This window comes from Neovison vison, chromosome 9 (genome assembly GCF_020171115.1).
Source record: "Neovison vison isolate M4711 chromosome 9, ASM_NN_V1, whole genome shotgun sequence".
Taxonomy (NCBI): domain Eukaryota; kingdom Metazoa; phylum Chordata; class Mammalia; order Carnivora; family Mustelidae; genus Neogale; species Neogale vison.
In genome coordinates this window covers 34,073,647-34,091,141 of record NC_058099.1, presented here as the reverse complement: position 1 = coordinate 34,091,141, position 17,495 = coordinate 34,073,647, and the positions used below count along the sequence as shown (strand labels likewise).

Genomic DNA, 17,495 nt, shown 5'->3' with positions numbered 1-17,495 from the left:
TCATTGAGTTCTTTTTCTCTCCAAATCTACCTGAACTGGATTTGGGTGTTTCAAGTTTAAAAAAAAAAAATCTGACTCATATAGTCATATAATTAAGAGCAGAACTGAAGCTATTACCTAGGACTTTTAACTCCTGATGCTAGTGCTCCTTCCTAACACATAAATCTTACCCTCCAACAACCCGGTTTTTTTACCTTACATACTGATATTGTTCAATCACCCTTTGTTCACCAAGTTTATCCTTTTTTTTTTTTTTTTAAAGATTTTATTTATTTATTTGACAGAGATCACAAGTAGGCAGAGAGGCGGGCAGAGAAAGAGAGAGAGGAGGAAGCAGGCTCCCTACTGAGCAGAGAGCCTGATGCGGGACTCGATCCCAGGACCCTGAGATCATGACCTGAGCCAAAGGCACCTGCTTAACCCACTGAGCCACCCAGGCGCCCACCAAGTTTATCCTTTTTAATGCCAGTTGATTAATGGACATTTCAAACGACTGCGTGGTGAGCCAGCTGCCAGCACAAGTTTGAAATGCAGCAGTATCATTGTCAATAGAGCTGCTTATGTAATATTGTTTTTTTTTTTTTTTTGCGTTTTTTGTCCTTTATAGATGTAAGTGGAAAATGAACATACTATTACTAATGTGGCTGGGAAAAAAATGAAAATTATCAGACACGCTTAAAGCCCATCTTTAGCCTTAGAATGCTTACTGCATTAAAGCCAGCTGTGTTTTATTTGTGAAGATAACAGTTTGAGAATGTTTCATAAACCATTTCATCAGATAGTGGGTTTATAAGACAAAGTGATTTTGTAATGTTTTTTCATCTCAGTAACAAGTCTATTCAACTTTTATATACGTGATTTCTATGTGTTCGTGAACTTGTACAAGGCAAGTGGCACCACCTTTGTGTATCCGTAATACTGAGTTCATGCAAGTAGACTGTAAGTCACCAACTGTGTTGTCTCCTATGCGATGTGCATAATGCAGAACAGGGAAAAGACGTGGTGCTTTATTTTCATTTCTTACTGTAGACTTCAAGAAAATAGGTTAATGATGGTTGTTCTGGTGTAATTTGCAACTGCAGTATATACATTAGCCAGCAGATGTCAGGGTGTGATCTCTCTCTTAAGACTAAAGTGTGAGAATAAAATAAACAGGAGTTTCTGAAAGGACTGCAGGTTTTCTGACTCCTCTATGCTCAACACACTTGGGTCACACTGGCCTTCTTTCTTCCTTAAACAGGCTTTAATACTTTTTCAAAGTCTCCCCATTCTTTTATCTGGCCAATTGCTAGTCATCCAATCTTACTTGATGAATCACTTCCTCAGGGAGCACTCCCGGCCTCCTCCCCAGCCCAACAGGTCAGGGCTCCCCTATTTCAAGTTCTCACAATTACCGCCGCATCAGCCTGCAGCAGTTTATAAAATATGCAATTATTGATGAAATTAGGTAATGTCTGCTTCCCCTGATAGACTGTAAGCTTCTTAAGGACATGTACCATGACTGAATTCCCTTCTTCATCACTCAGCAACCAGTGCCTGCCTGCTCCTCTGTAGTCACTGAATAAAATCTGTAAATGCGAACACCTCCACCAAACAGAATGGGAATTATTTTTCTGAGGCCTATACAAGAGGTATTGCCCAGAAAGCTCCTAATTTTTTTTTTTTAAGATTTTATTTATTTGACAGAGAGAAATCACAAATAGATGGAGAGGCAGGCAGAGAGAGAGAGGGAAGCAGGCTCCCTGCTGAGCAGAGAGCCTGATGCGGGACTCGATCCCAGGACCCTGAGATCATGACCTGAGCCGAAGGCAGCGGCTTAACCCACTGAGCCACCCAGGCACCCCAAGCTCCTAATTTTTCCACCTCCAATCCAGCAGTCATTTATTCAGCCCCTTCTTTGTAAAGATTCTATGTGGGACAGAAAAACGTGAGATAGCACTTGTATTCAAGTAGTCTTTCAGGAAGAGAGAAAAAGACAACAGAAACCTTTTCCCCATAGTGGCAATTCCTGCTATAGAGTACCCACGTTCAGATTCTTACTCGCTTCCAATGAAGAGTCCTGTCTGTGACCCAGCCCACCTTGGTCACAGTAGCTGTTAGGGACTTCGAGAAAGAATCCTTCTTAGTTTCCAAACCTTTATCCTAATCTGCCTGCCCAAACAAGTCTTTTGACAATACACTTTTCGTTTAAAAGAACAGCAATCAGACTCCCCGTTAGGTCTTCTCAAGGCTAAATACCTAGAATTCTTTCAACCGCTTCTCTCCTGGCAGGCTTTCTAGTCATCTCTAGTACTCTACCAAACTCGACTCTGGCAAGCTGGCAACTCTTGAAGCTTCTGTCACATCTGGAGACCTTAATGTTGTCATTTACAAATGCAACCTAAAATTGTTTTTGTTTTCACTTTTGACTCTTATTCCTAAATCAGTCCAGAATTTCAGAATTGGAAGAGGCCTTAAGGTCAACTCACTTATGTGTTACCCAAAGCAGATCCTGGACCAATGAAATCACCTGAATGCTTTTAAAAAAATAGATTCCTGGGCTCCATCCACAGCCAATTCTAATTCAGTAGATTTTTTTTTTTTAAGCTTCCCATGTGATTTGGTATGGAGCTTGTTTTGGAAAGCACCTTTGTACACAATGCCTGGCATTGCCTTACAGAACATACTCACTACCAGTGTTCTTTCCTGTTATACTTCAGCCTCTCCTGTGGCAGGAAGCCCACCACCAAGAGGTACCTGTGTATGAAAATCCTTCCAAACATTCTTAGTATGCATCCTTTGATTCCCAGGTATCTGACACCCGGCACACATTTACTCTTAAAACTGCACGTGAACAGATCAGTTCCTCATGAACAGGAAGACATTTACCTTAAGAGTCCCAACACACAAGTATTAAAAATGTGTTACTTTACCATCTTTTTTAGACACAAATCAGGAAGAAGGAAATAAATAATATTTAAAAAGTTTAAAAAGTTTAAAACTTAAAAAGTTTAGTTAAGAGTGTTTGCTGGGACACCTGGGTGGCTCAGTGGGTTAAGCCGCTGCCTTCGGCTCAGGTCACGATCCCAGGATCCTGGGATCCAATCCCGCATTGGGTTCCTTGCTCCACAGGTAGCCTGCCTCTCTGCCTGCTTGTGTGCTTTCTCTCTTTCTCTTCCTGACAAATAAATAAGTAAATAAAATCTTTAAAAAAAAAAAGAGTGCTTGCTAAGAGAAGTGTAGGCTAACATAAAGAAGAAAAATAAGATGTTGAACTCAATGCCTTTTCCCTCAACATTTTAATAGCAATCATTATTTCACTAAGCTAGTAACAATATTTTATTAATAACTTTTTAGATTCAGTAGGCTTAAAATCTTATTTGCACTTTCATGCTCAGTGAAGATTCTTATTTGCTTGAAAACAATGGTTATTATGAAAATTGAGTATAAATTTTAACAGATGTAAAGTTGCAATAGTAAGCCTATTAAGTTGTACTCAGAAGTATACTGAAGTTACATAAAAGCTGAATTTTACAAATATGAAGATGAGCAATTCATCTGATCATTTCCTACATTCCCCTGCTCTAATTCTTTTTTTTTTTTTTTAAGATTTTATTTATTTGTCAGAGAGAAAGAGGGAGAGAGAGCGAGTACAGGCAGACAGAATGGCAGGCAGAGGGAGAAGCAGGCTCCCTGCTGACCAAGGAGCCCGATGTGGGACTCGATCCCAGGACGCTGGGATGATGACCTGAGCTGAAGGCAGCTGCTTAACCAACTGAGCCACCCAGGCGTCCCCCCTGCTCTAATTCTTATCTACCACATTTCTTAAACCATTTTTGCAATATTTTTATTATTTTAAATTATCTATGTATTGCTTCTCTCCCATCAGCTCAAATGATCACAGGCAATGCAATTTGATTTCTGCGAAGAAAAGCATCTTGTAAACTCCCCATTCCTGTAACACCTGCAGTAGGAGTCTCCATGTTTCCGCACTGTCCCATAAAAATTAGTCTTCAGTCTCCTCGTATCATGAACATATTTGCACTTGGAGATTTTCTTTCCTCCTAAATGAACATATAAATTGGGGGAGAGTAAGTTGTGGTAGATGTCAGATGTGGTCCTAGTCAGACCATGCCATACATACTTAGTCGTGAAACCAACAAACTCTAATATACCATCTCTTGTGCCAGCAGCCTGAAAAGCCACACACTGGTGAGATTTCTCCCTTCAGAAAACAAACAAAAACAAAATGAATGGATCTTATTTTGCAGAACAGGACCCTTTACCTCCATGGAAAGTAGAGAAAAGACATCTGGGGCATACAGAGGGCTTTAGGGCTACTGCTCTGCCACTCCCACTTCTGCAGTTGAGCTCAGCAGCACTATTTTTCTTCTGTCCATCAGCTCCTTCCCACCGTTTCCTGCTGATCCCTTTAGATGTTCTTGTGCATTATTTCAATCCCTCCCTGACCCTGTCATTTCACCTCAGCCATGTGGCGAGCCCCAAACCTGGACGAACCCACCTCTCTACCTTCTCCACGCCTGGCTCTGGACAGCAGATTAGTGCTAGACAAAAAGCCCACATTCAGGCACTGCAAAGGCATAATCCCCTATCTTAATTGGGGTACTAATCTCATCTGACAAGTTTAGCTCTTTCTTGTTAGCTTGCTCTCACACTTCCCATAGCTACTTAAAAACTTCTCCACTCTAATTCTATTATTTAAAGAACATAGAGTGCCTATGAGGTGCCAGGCGGTCTTCTAGGTACTAAGATACTACAGTGAACATAACCGATGAAATCCCTATCCTCAACAAACATATATTAAATGAAGGGAGACAGATAACTAACAAAATAAATAAGGAAAAATATGTTAAGTGCCACTAAGAAAAATAAAGGAGGGGCTACGCATTCCTGGAGAGGTTATAATTTAAAAAAAAGTTTTTTTGGGACGCCTGGGTGGCTCAGTGGGTTAAGCAGCTGCCTTCAGCTCAGGTCATGATCTCAGGGTCCTGGGATCGAGTCCCGCATTGGGCTCCTTGCTTGGCAGGGAGCCTGCTTCTCCCTCTGCCTCTGTCTGCCTGTGCTTGTACTCGCTCTCTCTCTCTCTCTCTCAATCTAACAAATAAATAAATAAAATCTTAATAAATAAATAAATAAATAAATAAAAAGTTTTTGAAATAGTGACTATGGAAAAATCACATATCTTAAGTATACAACTTGCTGGATTTTCGTAAGATGAAACATCCTGTAACTTATAAAGGAGTTGGGAAAGTTCTCACTGAAAAAAATGCCATTAAGCAGAGACCTGAAAGAGAGGAAGTGAGACACTTGAAAATCTAAGGGAAGAGCATTCCAGACAGAGAAAACAGTGCAAAGGCCCAGAGGCAGCATGTCTAGTTTGTTTGAGGAAGCAAGGCCAGTGTAGCTGGAATGCAGTGAAGGAGGGAAGAGTCATTAAAGACGATTTTAGAGATACAATGAGGACCAGATTGTACAGAACCTGTGGACACCCAGAACGATTGTGGCTTTTCCTCTAAGTGAGATAGGAAGCCATTAGAGAATTTTAAGCAGGAGATACAGTTTAAAAAAAAAAGAGAGAGAGAGAAAGAAAGAATTCTGAGGAATGAAGCCTAGGGTCCTTTATGTTAGACATAAAGAGGTCCTACAAAAGAATCTGAAGAAGAGAGGATAAGTGGGATAGAAAGGGGGGAGAGAGGAAAAGTGAGGAAACTAGTGTTCTGGAAGGTCTGCAAGGCCAGTGTGTTGTGTGCTACAGACAGAGTGAGACAGGTCAGTGTTAACCTTGACAAGAGCAGTTTCAGAGGATCACTGGGGATGTAAACCTATTGGGATTGGGTTCAAGAGATCACCAGAGAAAGGATATGAAAATAAACCACTTTACTGAGGCATTTAACTATGAAAGACAGCAGAGAATGGCTTGGTAAGTGGGGAGGGGTGAGGATTCAAAAAGACTACAGTGGATGTTGTGGTAAATGACCCAGATCTCAGCTTTAGGACAAAGGTACTCATTCCCCCAGCAACTAAGAGTTTTGGCTGCTGACAGTGCAAAGCTGCACTGGTTTACATATTTTTATGGCTGCCTTCACACTGCAAAAAGAGTTGACAGAGCGCAGAGCTCACAAAGTCTGTAGTGTTTACCATCTGACCTTTCACAGAAGGTCAAAATGTCTAGCTGTCCTATCTACAACACTCTGGTGCCTGATCTTATAGGTAAAGAGATATGCTTAGTTGAGCAAAGGAGGGGGGAAGTTCACATTCCCCCTGCTTTTTTTAAAAGTTTTTTTTAAAGGATTTTATTTATTTTTCAGACAGAGAGAGAAAGAGAGCGAGCAAGCACACACTAGGAGAGGGAGCAGCAGACGAGCAGGCAGAAGGAGAAGCAGGCTCCCCGCCAAGCAAGGAGCCTGAAGCAGAACTCGATCCCAGGACCATGGGATCATGACCTGCACTGAAGACAGACACCCAAGTGAGACACCCAGGCATCCCTAAACGTTCACGTTCCTACACTTGTTCTTCCTTCGAAATCTAGGCCCAAGTTTGCCCAGCTGTAAACTACTGAATATACTGTAACTGAAATGCTAGCTTACTTCTCCGAAGAACTTCAAAGAACAATGATTAAGCAGTTTAAAAAATGAAACTCAGGGTGCTTGTGTGGCTCAGTGCATTAAGCCTCTGCCTTCGGCTCAGGTCATTATCTGAGGGAACTGGGATCGAGCCCAGAATTGGGCTCTCTGCTCAGCAGGGAGCCTGCGGCCCCCCCATCCCCACCTGCCTCTCTGACTACTTGTGATCTCTCTCTCACTCAAATAAATAAATAAAATCTTAAAAAAAAAAAAAATGAAACTCAGTGGCAACAGGAAGAACACTAACCTAATTAAGGAGCAAGATTCTACGATCAGACCCCTCTACAAAACCTGTTTGTGGGTTAGCATTTTCTCAATTATCTGCATTTCTTTCTATGCTCCATTTTAAGTTTACAAACCTCAAATCTGCTATGGTTCTTTACTATTTCACATTACACATTCAAACCAAATATATACACATGGCCAAATGTTTTCTGATGTACTGTGTCCAAATTGTTTATTACAAGTATTAGACACCCCCCTCCTGAATTTTAAAAACTCAGCAATAAAAACTGCACCATCACATTTTCCCTTATTCTAGCCTGAACATATGCTAGAATCCAGGATAACAATCATATAACCCAAGAAAAGCACTTAAAGATAGGATACAATACATAAAAAATTAAAAGCCCCTAAATCTTGGACAGCTACTATTTATCAGCTACCAAATCTTCCAGAGTCTCAAACTCCTCATCTGTAAAATTAACAATTATTAGTGAGTTTAAGTGTTTGCTAATGTTGAAGTCTGTATACAGTTAGAATATTAACATGCTATCTCACAACATCTGAAAATATAAATGAAACCTACTAATGCAGTGAATGCTAGCACAAATCACTTCTAATCACCTTCTACCCAACACTAACCATTAACAATTAACAGCATTTGGGGAGCCTGGGTGGCTCAGTGTGTTAAAGCTTCTGCCTTCGGCTCAGGTCATGATCCCAGGGTCCTGGGTTCGAGCCCCACATTGGGCTCTCTGCTCAGCGGGGAGCCTGTTTCCCCCTCTCTCTGTCTCTGCCTGCCTCTCTGCCTACTTATAATCTGTCAAATAAATAAATAAGATCTTAAAAAAAAACCCACAATAAATAGCATTTACCAAATGTCAGGCACTGCACTCATGGCTCCACTTGTATTCTTTTACTTTATCCTTACACATTCTGAAGTAGATAAATGTTCCCCCCACGCTAATTTTACAGGTGAAGAAAATAAGATACAGAGGTTCAGTTGCTGAAAGTCATTCATCTCCTACATGTTGGAATCAAGACACAAAATCACATCTGCTTGTCTTTAGAGCCAGTAACTGTGACCATGGTGCTATATAACAAACCTCCTTAGGACAGGAATGAATATAAAATTACCAAAATGAAATACAGCATCACAGGGTAAAAATACATGCTATTTGGGTAAAGATGGTAGATCATCTGCTTCCACTGCCTCCTGAAATTCCGTTAAATGACAGCAAAGATTTTTGTCTTAAGGCATAAATCTAAAAGAATGGGAAAAGAAAGGAGACAATAGCAGCAAAAAGCTAGAAGCGGGAAAGCAGATGGACAATTAATTAACATGGTAGCTCCAAGAAAACATCTTGAGTCAGCAGTAGAAAAGCAAACAACCCAACTTACATCAGAGAATCCCTATAAGGTTCAGGAACTGGCGTCTTCCACTACTTTTGGAAGTAGGAGCAAAGGGGTAGACACTACAATAAGGACTGGTGGAAGATTTAAGTATTCATAATGCTCTCTGCAACTCTATGTTGCTAACTAAGCAGCCTCTTTTGCCCACCTCCCTCCCCAAATCAGACATTTATTTTCTGAAAAGGGTAAAATAGAGGGTTCTCTGGATTGGGGATGCTAGGCAGTTATGGGCAGAGGTACTGTACTCAATACAGAGACTCAAATGCATTCCGGATGTGAGATAAAGTAAACAAGATGCAGAAAAAAAGAGATCCAACATGAGAGAAGAGGAAAAGGAATTCCTGGAATGGCCGGTCAGTGGAGATCACAGAACACAGCACTACACCTAAGGCATAGGAGACCACAGTCCAAACTGGGACAGGTCAGAAAGCTCCAGGAAAGACTTATTTGCCAAGATGAAACAGGAGGCCTAGTGAAACTGAACACTGTGATCAATTTAGATATATGGCAAAGGGTCTAGTTGATTTAGTTTAAGCTTATAGAAAACGAAGCCAAGGAAAAACAAAACTATGTACAGGAAAAGAAAACAAACAGCATTTAGAGTCATCATGAAATTGATTCACACAAAAGCACACTAAGTACATCGGAAGGAAGAAGAAATGAAAAACAGTAAGAATGACGTAGGTAAGGAAAGAGTCCTAATCCCTCCACACATGGAGAAATCAGTAGGCAATGTCTAAAAAGAAAAATCATAAAATCATACTGTAACAATACAATCATGCTATTCAGAGACGTGAAGGTAAATACCGATACAATTAGCTAAAAAGAGGTGACTGCAGTTGTATCCAGGAAGAATGTTAAGGACTGTCCTCTTCCCCCAATAAACTTAGAGAATGGACATAAAACAGCACTTTTTCCTTTGGTGGTGGTACAGATGGATTCCCAGCATCACGGAGCAATGCCGCCCTTCACAAAGACTGCTTAACAATAAAATAATGTCAGTCAATCCTTCAGTCCAAAACAAGAGGAACTCAATTTAATGTAGTTGGTAATAATTATAATATTAAAGAGGTCTGCAGCAAAAAGCAGGTTAAGAGAAATAAAATCCCAATTTTTTCCTTAGTCGCTACTTTAATTAAAAATATAGACTGATAGTCCTGTGCTCAAGTGTTGTTGGGGCTGTGTGCTGGTTTCTGTAAAACAAAACTAATCATAAGGAATTCTTCAACATACATACTCCAGACAGAAGTAAAAAGGTAAACAGAAATGACTAACAAGACAGTGCTATTGTACACATAATTCCCTTATAATTAATACTTGCTAGAAAATGGACTTTGACATTACTTACAATTATATCAACATTCACAGAGGCTGAACATCACAGGCATAAGGGTGTATTATGACCCAAGATGTCTTTACTTCCCAAGTAGTTTTAAATTTTAGCTATGAAGGTCAGTCACCAGAGCCGAACTTGTTCTTAACAAGTAGAATTTTTATGTCCATTCAATCCAAGAGTCTCTTACACATTTCTGGGCCTATTCATTTGTAGATAGGAGTAGAAATTGTAACTGGGTTCCTCATATCATGCATTCACATGTGGTGCCCATCTTCATATGCTGTCCAATTTCTTTAGGATAAAAGGTGCTGAAAGAAAAATAAACCCAGAATTTCAGATCTATTAGCCTATAAGTTTACATTACGGAATTTATAAGACGGGGGGGGGGTGTCTTACAGGTTTAGTTCACTACATTTTTAAAATGACTCCAAATTACGGCCAAGCCTCTCCCTGCATAACTTAGCAAAAGAGACTCACTGTCTTTCCAGTGTCATGAAACTCTGACTATTCTAAGGTTCATTCTTACACCATATACAATCTTTCCTTTAGGTAGTTCTCTCTCTTAGGACCACTAAGAGTAAATTCAATCCTCCTTCAAGAGATCATATTTTTTACTTTGGGTGATTTAACTGTCAAAGAAACAAAATGCTAGGAGAAACAAACTGGCATTTTTTCACCTTTTTAAACATATTTAAGGGGTGCCTGGGTTCAGGTCAGTAGAATGTCCAACTCCTGATTTCAGCTCAGGTCATGAGCTCAGGGTCATGAGATTGAGCCCTGCATCACGCTCCCTGCTCAGCAGAGTATGCTTGGGATTCTCTCTCCCTCTCCTTCTGCATCCTGCCCCTCAAATAAATAATTAAAAAGAAAAACCCATAATCTCACAAAACAAACTGAGGGTTGCCGGGGGGAGGGGGATCAGGAGAGGGTGGTGGGGTCATGGACACTGGGGATGGTATGTGCTATGGTGAGTGCTGTGAAGTGTGTAAGCCTGGCAATTCACAGACCTGTACCCCTGGGGCTAATAATACATTATATGTTTATTAAAAAATTAAAAAAAAAGAAAGAAAAACCCACATATTTGAGAAAAGCAGAGGGTGGGAGAAAACAGCGCTGCACTGGGGAAGCAGAAGAGCTAGACACAGATTTTGGTTCACCCACTAATTAGCTATGTATCACTTATGCAATCCAAATCACATTATGATACAGGCCTACTTTAGTTCTTATAAGGATCTAGTAGGGTACAAACAAATGGCTAGAAAACAAAAATATTGTCATAGGGATCTAATGAAGTGTTATTACTGTCTGTTTGAAAGTGCTATCACTAATCACTAAGATAATGCAAATTAAAACTACAATGAGATACCACCTAACATCCATTAGGATGGCTACTAACAAACTGTTGGAAAGAATGTGGAAAAACTGGAACCCTGGTGCACTGCTAGTGGGAATGTAAAATGGTACAGCTGCTATGGATCACAGCATGGTGGGTCCTCAAAAAATAAAAAATAGAGGTACCTGCATATTCATGTTATAGCAGCATTATTCACAGTAGCTAAAATGTAGAAACAATCCGGATCCAAAGATGGATGAATGGATAAGCAAAATGTGGTATGCGATGGAATATTATTCAGCCTTAAAAACGAAGGAGATTCTGACATATGCTATGACATGGATGAACCTCAGGACCCTATGCAAAGTGAAACAAGCCAGTTACAAAAAGACAAGTACTATTTGATTTTACTTCCATGAGAGCCTTAAGAGATGTCAAAATCATAAAGTTTCGTGTTACAAGATAAAGCGCTCTGGAGATGGATGGTGGTGATGGTTGTACAACATTACAAATGTATTTAATACCACCGAACTGTACACTTAAAATAGTTAAGATAAATTTTGTTCCATGTAGTTTACCACAATTTTAAAAATTAGATAATAAAAGGGGCCGAGACCAAAAAAGCTGCCAGAAGGATCCCCTTTCTCAATACACATACTAAAGCAATGAAACATACTGTTGACATTGAACTGAAGATACTGAGATCTGCTGAAAGCTGACAAAGCAGAAGTATGTCCAGATATTTCTAATTCTTATCAGATGAAAAACGGTAACACCCATCAAATGAATGGATAAACAAAATGTGGCACATCCACACAATGGAATTACTTGGCAATAAAAAGGAAATACTGACACATGGTACAGTATGGATGAACCTTGAAAACATAATGCAAAGTGAAACAAGCCAGACAGAGAAGGTCATATATTCTACAATTCCTTTTACATGAAATGTCCAGAATAGGCAAATCCATAAAGAAAAAGTAGATTAGTGGTTGCCAAGGGAAAATGAAGGGGAAAATGGGGAATGACAGCTAATGGGCTTGGTGTCCACTTTGTAGGTAAAGAGAATGTTCTAAAATGCATTAACTCTGACTATACTAAGAATCACTAAATCACATGCTCTTCATTTTTAAAATTTTTCTTCTTTTAAATAAAGTATAATTGACATACAGTATCCTACTAGTTTCAGGTATATGTCCTAGGGATTCAATATTTTTAAAACGATCCCCACAGTAAGTTTAGCTACCACACAAAGTTAATACAGTATTGTCTATATTCTCTATGCTGCACATTGCACTCATGACTTATTTCTCTCACAACTGGAAGTCTGTACCTTTTAAACCTTTTCCCCTATTTCAATATCACCCACTCTACTCCCCACTGGCAATCACCAGTCTGTTGTCTGGTTATCACTCTGTTTCTATTTTGTTTTTGAAGATTCCATATATAAGTGGAATCATATGGTATTCATCTCTCTCTGACTTATTTCACTCAGCTTAATAGCCTATAGGTTCATCCATGTTGTTGCAAATGGCAAGATTTTTATGCCTAAGTAATATTCCATTGTATATACACACCGCATCTTCTTTTCCCACTTATCAAGAGACACTTAGGTTGAACTGTACACTTTAAACTGGTGAACTGTATACTATGTGAATTATATCGTCATTTTAAAAGTGGTAATGTGGGACAGTATTCTGTATGTTTGGTTTTTATTTTTTTTAAGAAAATCAATTCATATCAGGTACAAAGATTGGAAAAAAGTAAATATTTTACTGGCAGCTAAGTCAACAAAAAAGGAAGAGGAGAAAGTAAGCTGGGAGTTGCAAAAAGCCATTGAAGGAGGATTGGTGTTTCTGTTCAGCAGGGCTCCCTCTCCTGGGGACGCAGGGTAATACCATAGTCAGGGACGGGGTACCAGGCTTCAGTGAGCTCTGGCCTAGGCCCAATTTGAGCCTTCTACGGGATGACCTTGGTATGGCCTTCCTTTATTTCGACCATCCCTGCCTCTCCACCCAGACTTGTCAGTAATACACTGCAAGGTGCAATGAAAAGAGTACTGAACGGAGAATCGGGGACTGGGGTACAGTCACTTCTGAGATTTGTATCAGTAAAACTACAGAAGTGACCTACAAAGCTGCACCCCTCTCTAATATTCAGTGTCCCTTTAAACGCTGATATTTTGTGTTAAGACCCCCTTTGAAAGGTGAATTCTCATTCGCAAAAAAAAAAAATACAGAATGCTAAGCCCGGCCTCCCTCAAAGCGTTACCGTCAAGACCAGCTAACGCAAATAAGCTTCTGCCAAACGTAAATTCAAATAAACCTTCAGCTATTATTATTAATCCTACAGCCTCCTACTTTTCTTCTCATTCCTTCAAAAAAAAAAAAAAAAAGGTAAGAAACAACTATTTACTTCACCCTCTGTACAAGTAAGCAAAAGAGGCAAACCTTGCATTTCAGAGGGATCAGCACTGAAGGAAGGAAACTTGGTATTAAGAGCTCTGGATTCCATACCAAGAACATTCACTGAATCGCTGAATGACCTTGAGCCAGCCATTTCTCTACTCTAGCTCTCAGCTTCGGGCGGCAAAACGGGGGAGCTGCTCGGGAGGGAAGCCGAGGGGAGTGCAGGGGAGGGGATAATAAACCCTGAGGCTCTTTTAATTCAAACGGTCTTACCGCAGGGCGAGGCGGGATGATCACCCTCGCAGTCCCGGCCACCGCGTGTACTTCTGACCCTGACCCGCAGACCCTAAGTCGCGCCTGCGCCCGCTGATCTCGATCCCCATCTCCCACTCTCCCCGCGACGACTCAACTAGCTCAGCTCGCGGGCCCCCAGAGAACCAGAGTTGGGTGGGTGGCGTCCGCGAGCTCCCCGCGGGTCTCCTGACCGCAGCCTAGAAGGACACTCACTGACTCGCAGCAGGGCCACATAGATGAGGAAGTTCCGTATGGACGAGAGCACATCCTCGCGCATCTTCCGTTTCATCTCCTCGGGGTCCAACTTCGGCGCAAGGCCCTCGATCCGGAACATCTCAGCTTTGCCTCCCCGGCTTCCAGTTGCCACGCTCCGCTCTCCTCAGAGGCTGCCAGGCACCCGGAACCGGCCCCATCCCATTTCCTGTTCCCGCCCGTCGTTTTCGCGCGCGGCGACGGGGAGCTGCGAGGGACAATCCTCATTCGTCCCAGAGGTTCTGCAGCGGGCTGCCTGAAGGGGGCGTCGTAGTCTCAGCCACGCAGGACTCCGGTTCCTCCAGGCTGTTGCTGAGTAAGCTTTGTCTTGAGCAGGGCGCGGTAGCTGCAAAATGCTTTTACGCCTTGGACGGGGTGATGCTCGAAGACAACACCATAAATAACAATAGCTACCGTTCTGTGCACGAGTTAGATATTCAAACCTTCATTTCCTAGATGACAAAGCTGAAACACAGAGAGCTTTAAAACAACTTGCCCAAATATACTTTAAAATACCTTAGGGGGAAAAAAGTGTTGAGGAAGGGAAATGAAACGGTATTACCAAAGTGTTGAAAATTGCTTAAACTGTTGACTAATATATCATTTTAATTATCCTAGTCTTTTTATTTTGAACATGTTTGAAAATTTTCCAAAAGTTAACACAAAAGGATGAAGATGATGAAACTTGCTTGTGATTATATGCAGTAGGTTTTTTTTTTTAATGTTATTGTCATCCCCATTCTAATTTATATAAATATATATACACACATATATACTCTATGCCCTACCTGGGGCTTGAACTCAGGACCCTGAGATCAAGAGTCTCATATACTGACCGAGCCAGCCAGGCACCCCTACGGTAGGGCTTTGTATTTAGATTTGTGGGACCCAGACATAAGAAAGTTTTAAACTCCATATTATTATTGTATTCTCATTTCTGGCATTAACCGATCCTTATAGATAGGCCCAGTAATACAGTATCTAAAAAACAAGTTGAGCTCCTTTCAGCATTTTACAGATGAGAGGGGGCTGAGAAACCAAGTGTACTGCTTACAGTCATTCTGCTAGTGATGGGCAGAGGCAGGGTTCTAATGCAGATAATTATAATGCCAAGATGCACTCTCTTTCCCCTGCACGCCACTGCTCCTCTGTTAGTCTTTTAACCATTAGTGCCTGCCTGGATGGGCATCACTGGAGTCAAGAGGTAGAGGTTTAGTACAATCAGATTTCCGGTCACAGAATCATCAAAACAGTGCAGCTCCAAATTTTGCACGCCAACTAGCCATATAGAATTTTTAGACACAAACCAGATGACTGAATTGCTCACATAATTCAAGACCAGAATGTACCTGGGCGTCTGGGTGGCTCAGCCAGTTAAGTGTGTCCGACTGTTGATTTTGGCTCAGATCATGATTTCGATGTTGCTGGATTAAGCCCTGCCTTCAGTTCCATGCTGGGCCTGGAACCTGCTTGAGATTCTCTCTCTCCCTTCTCTTCTACCCACCTCCCTTCTCCCACTCTCTAAAAAACAAGAAGCAAAACCCAGAATGTGCCTTCCTGACTACATACTGCATAGCAACAGTGGGTTTGGATGACTTAGAACAGTCATTTACTGCAATAACTGATAACTAAAGTACTGCTGCCCACCTTCCTAACTGACAGAATGCAAGACGTTGGGGCAAGAAAGAGAACTCATCTGCTTATTCAGGCTTTGGTAATCTCTTCTATCTATAATTCATGCAGTGGAATACTAGAAGCAGCTCTGGAATGGAATGGGCTGTTCCCAAGGAGCATCCTCTATTCAACACTTGGAGAGTACTGCACTGACACTGGAAGGCAGCAGGGGCCATGGAAAGAACCTGGACAGGAAGACTGGAGACATAGCTTTCAGATTTGGCACTGCCATTCTCAAGCCATGTGACCAGGGATGCATCTCTGTTCCAGTACAACTCCATTTCTTTAGTCATAAAGGGAGAAGACATGATTAAATGCACTTTTTAAAAAATGGTTTTATTTATTTATTTGACACAGAGAGACATGGTGAGAGAGGGAACAGAAGCAGAGGGAGTGGGAGAGGGAGAAGCGGGCTTCCCGCAGGGCAGGGAGCCCAATGTGGGGCTCCATCCCAGGACCCTGAGATCATGACCTGAGCTGAAGGCAGCTGTAATGACTGAGCCACCCAGGTGCCCCTGATTAAATGCTCTTGAAAGTCCGGTTCAGTTCTAGCAGTCTAAGCATTTTGAATTCTAATTGTGTCATCTAGGGCATTTTGGTCTGGAGTGTGTGGATGTCAAAATATGATCAAGTGTGATCAGACATCGAAACAGCCAGCATGTAGCCAGCAGTAGGAAGAATGTAACCATAAGGCATATCTCATCCACCTGAACAGTGAGGCAAAATGGAAAGGAATGAGTTCTTAAGTGATTCCAGTAACCAAGATCCCGATGCTGACAAAGTTTAGATAAACAGTTCTCATATAGAACTGCTGTTTTTTTCTTTACTGAGATGCTTTTGAGTAACTTGCTTGCATTCACAGGGAACCAATGAGGGGAGAAATTCACAAAAAAATCATTTATCTTGGTAAAAAGATCCAATTTTTAGCACTTGGACTTCATTCATCCAATGTTGTATAAAGCAGCACTTGTTGACTGGACAGGTGATGGGGGGCAAATAACTGACCTGTTAAAGGTCAACATTTTTCTCCTAACAATTTTCTTTGAAAGGTGTGGTGCTTGCCAGCCTACCTGTAGAGAGACAGGAAGGTAGCGGATAGAAATAAGGAGAAGTCGGTGTTGAGGTGAGGAACTGATTCTGGATACAATCTGGGAGGGTGAACTCTTTCTTTTTTTTTAAAGATTTTATTTATTTATTTGAGAGAGAGAGAGACAGTGAGAGAGAGCACGAGCGAGGAGAAGGTCAGAGAGCGAAGCAGACTCCCCATGGAGCTGGGAGCCTGATGCGGGACTCGATCCCGGGACTCCAGGATCACGCCCTGAGCCGAAGGCAGTCGTCCAACCAACTGAGCCACCCAGGCGTCCCGGTGAACTCTTTCTGCTCCAGAAATGTTCATCCCGATCAACCGTCCTCCCCTTGCGTGGCTTCTCCACCGGTAATGGAGGAAACTCATTAAACGAGCTTAGGCTCCTTTCTTTCTTTGTTGGGTGCCCCTCCTTTTACGACCTGTAGGTGGTGGTATTGTTCACTGGCCCTCCATTTAGGTGTGGCAACTGGGAATCACACACTTCAGGAAGTTAGCACTGGGGTGAGCTGTGCCACAGCCTGGACTCTTCGTTTTTTTTTTTTTTCCTCATTGGAATAACGAGGGGATTGGGTCTAATCTTTAAAATCACTTGAAACTCAAAAATGCTGAAAATATGTGTTCATCTTTCCTGTTCTTCCTTCATCACCTTGCTAAAAGGTTAGAAGCAACGGATTCCCTATGGTTGTGCCATGAAAGGCAAAAATGAAAAGTAGGCACACATAATTTAACATTGATATTTGCAGTCTGATCATAGAGGAAATGGTAGCTGATGTCATAGCCTGTCTTGTTTTCCACTTTGATCCCAGGAGAGATTTAGGAGTTATTTCCTTTGCCTCGACTTACCAGACAGTAT

The 17,495-nt window shown here is 41.4% G+C and overlaps 1 protein-coding gene across 1 annotated transcript; it reads right to left on the bottom strand.

The window, feature by feature from the left end:
* Window positions 1-7,746: 7,746 nt before the first annotated feature.
* On the bottom strand, window positions 7,747-14,054 carry TOMM5 (translocase of outer mitochondrial membrane 5). Its single transcript, XM_044265326.1, has 2 exons — window positions 13,843-14,054; window positions 7,747-9,902 (listed from the first exon to the last, which is right to left on the bottom strand). Exons 1-2 carry the CDS (start codon window positions 13,961-13,963, stop codon window positions 9,868-9,870), a joined length of 156 nt encoding a protein of 51 aa, XP_044121261.1. The 5' UTR covers window positions 13,964-14,054; the 3' UTR covers window positions 7,747-9,867.
* Between the last annotated feature and the right edge of the window lie 3,441 nt (window positions 14,055-17,495).

What these genes read in the sequence shown, in the direction of transcription:
- TOMM5 (XM_044265326.1), bottom strand. Translation starts at nt 13,963, where the DNA reads ATGTTCCGGATCGAGGGCCTTGCGCCGAAGTTGGACCCCGAGGAGATG. An exon ending in TGTGGCCCTGCTGCGAGTCA is followed by an intron (nt 9,903 to 13,842) that starts GTGAGTGTCCTT and finishes TTTTTCTTTCAG; the next exon opens with CACCTTTTATCCTAAAGAAA.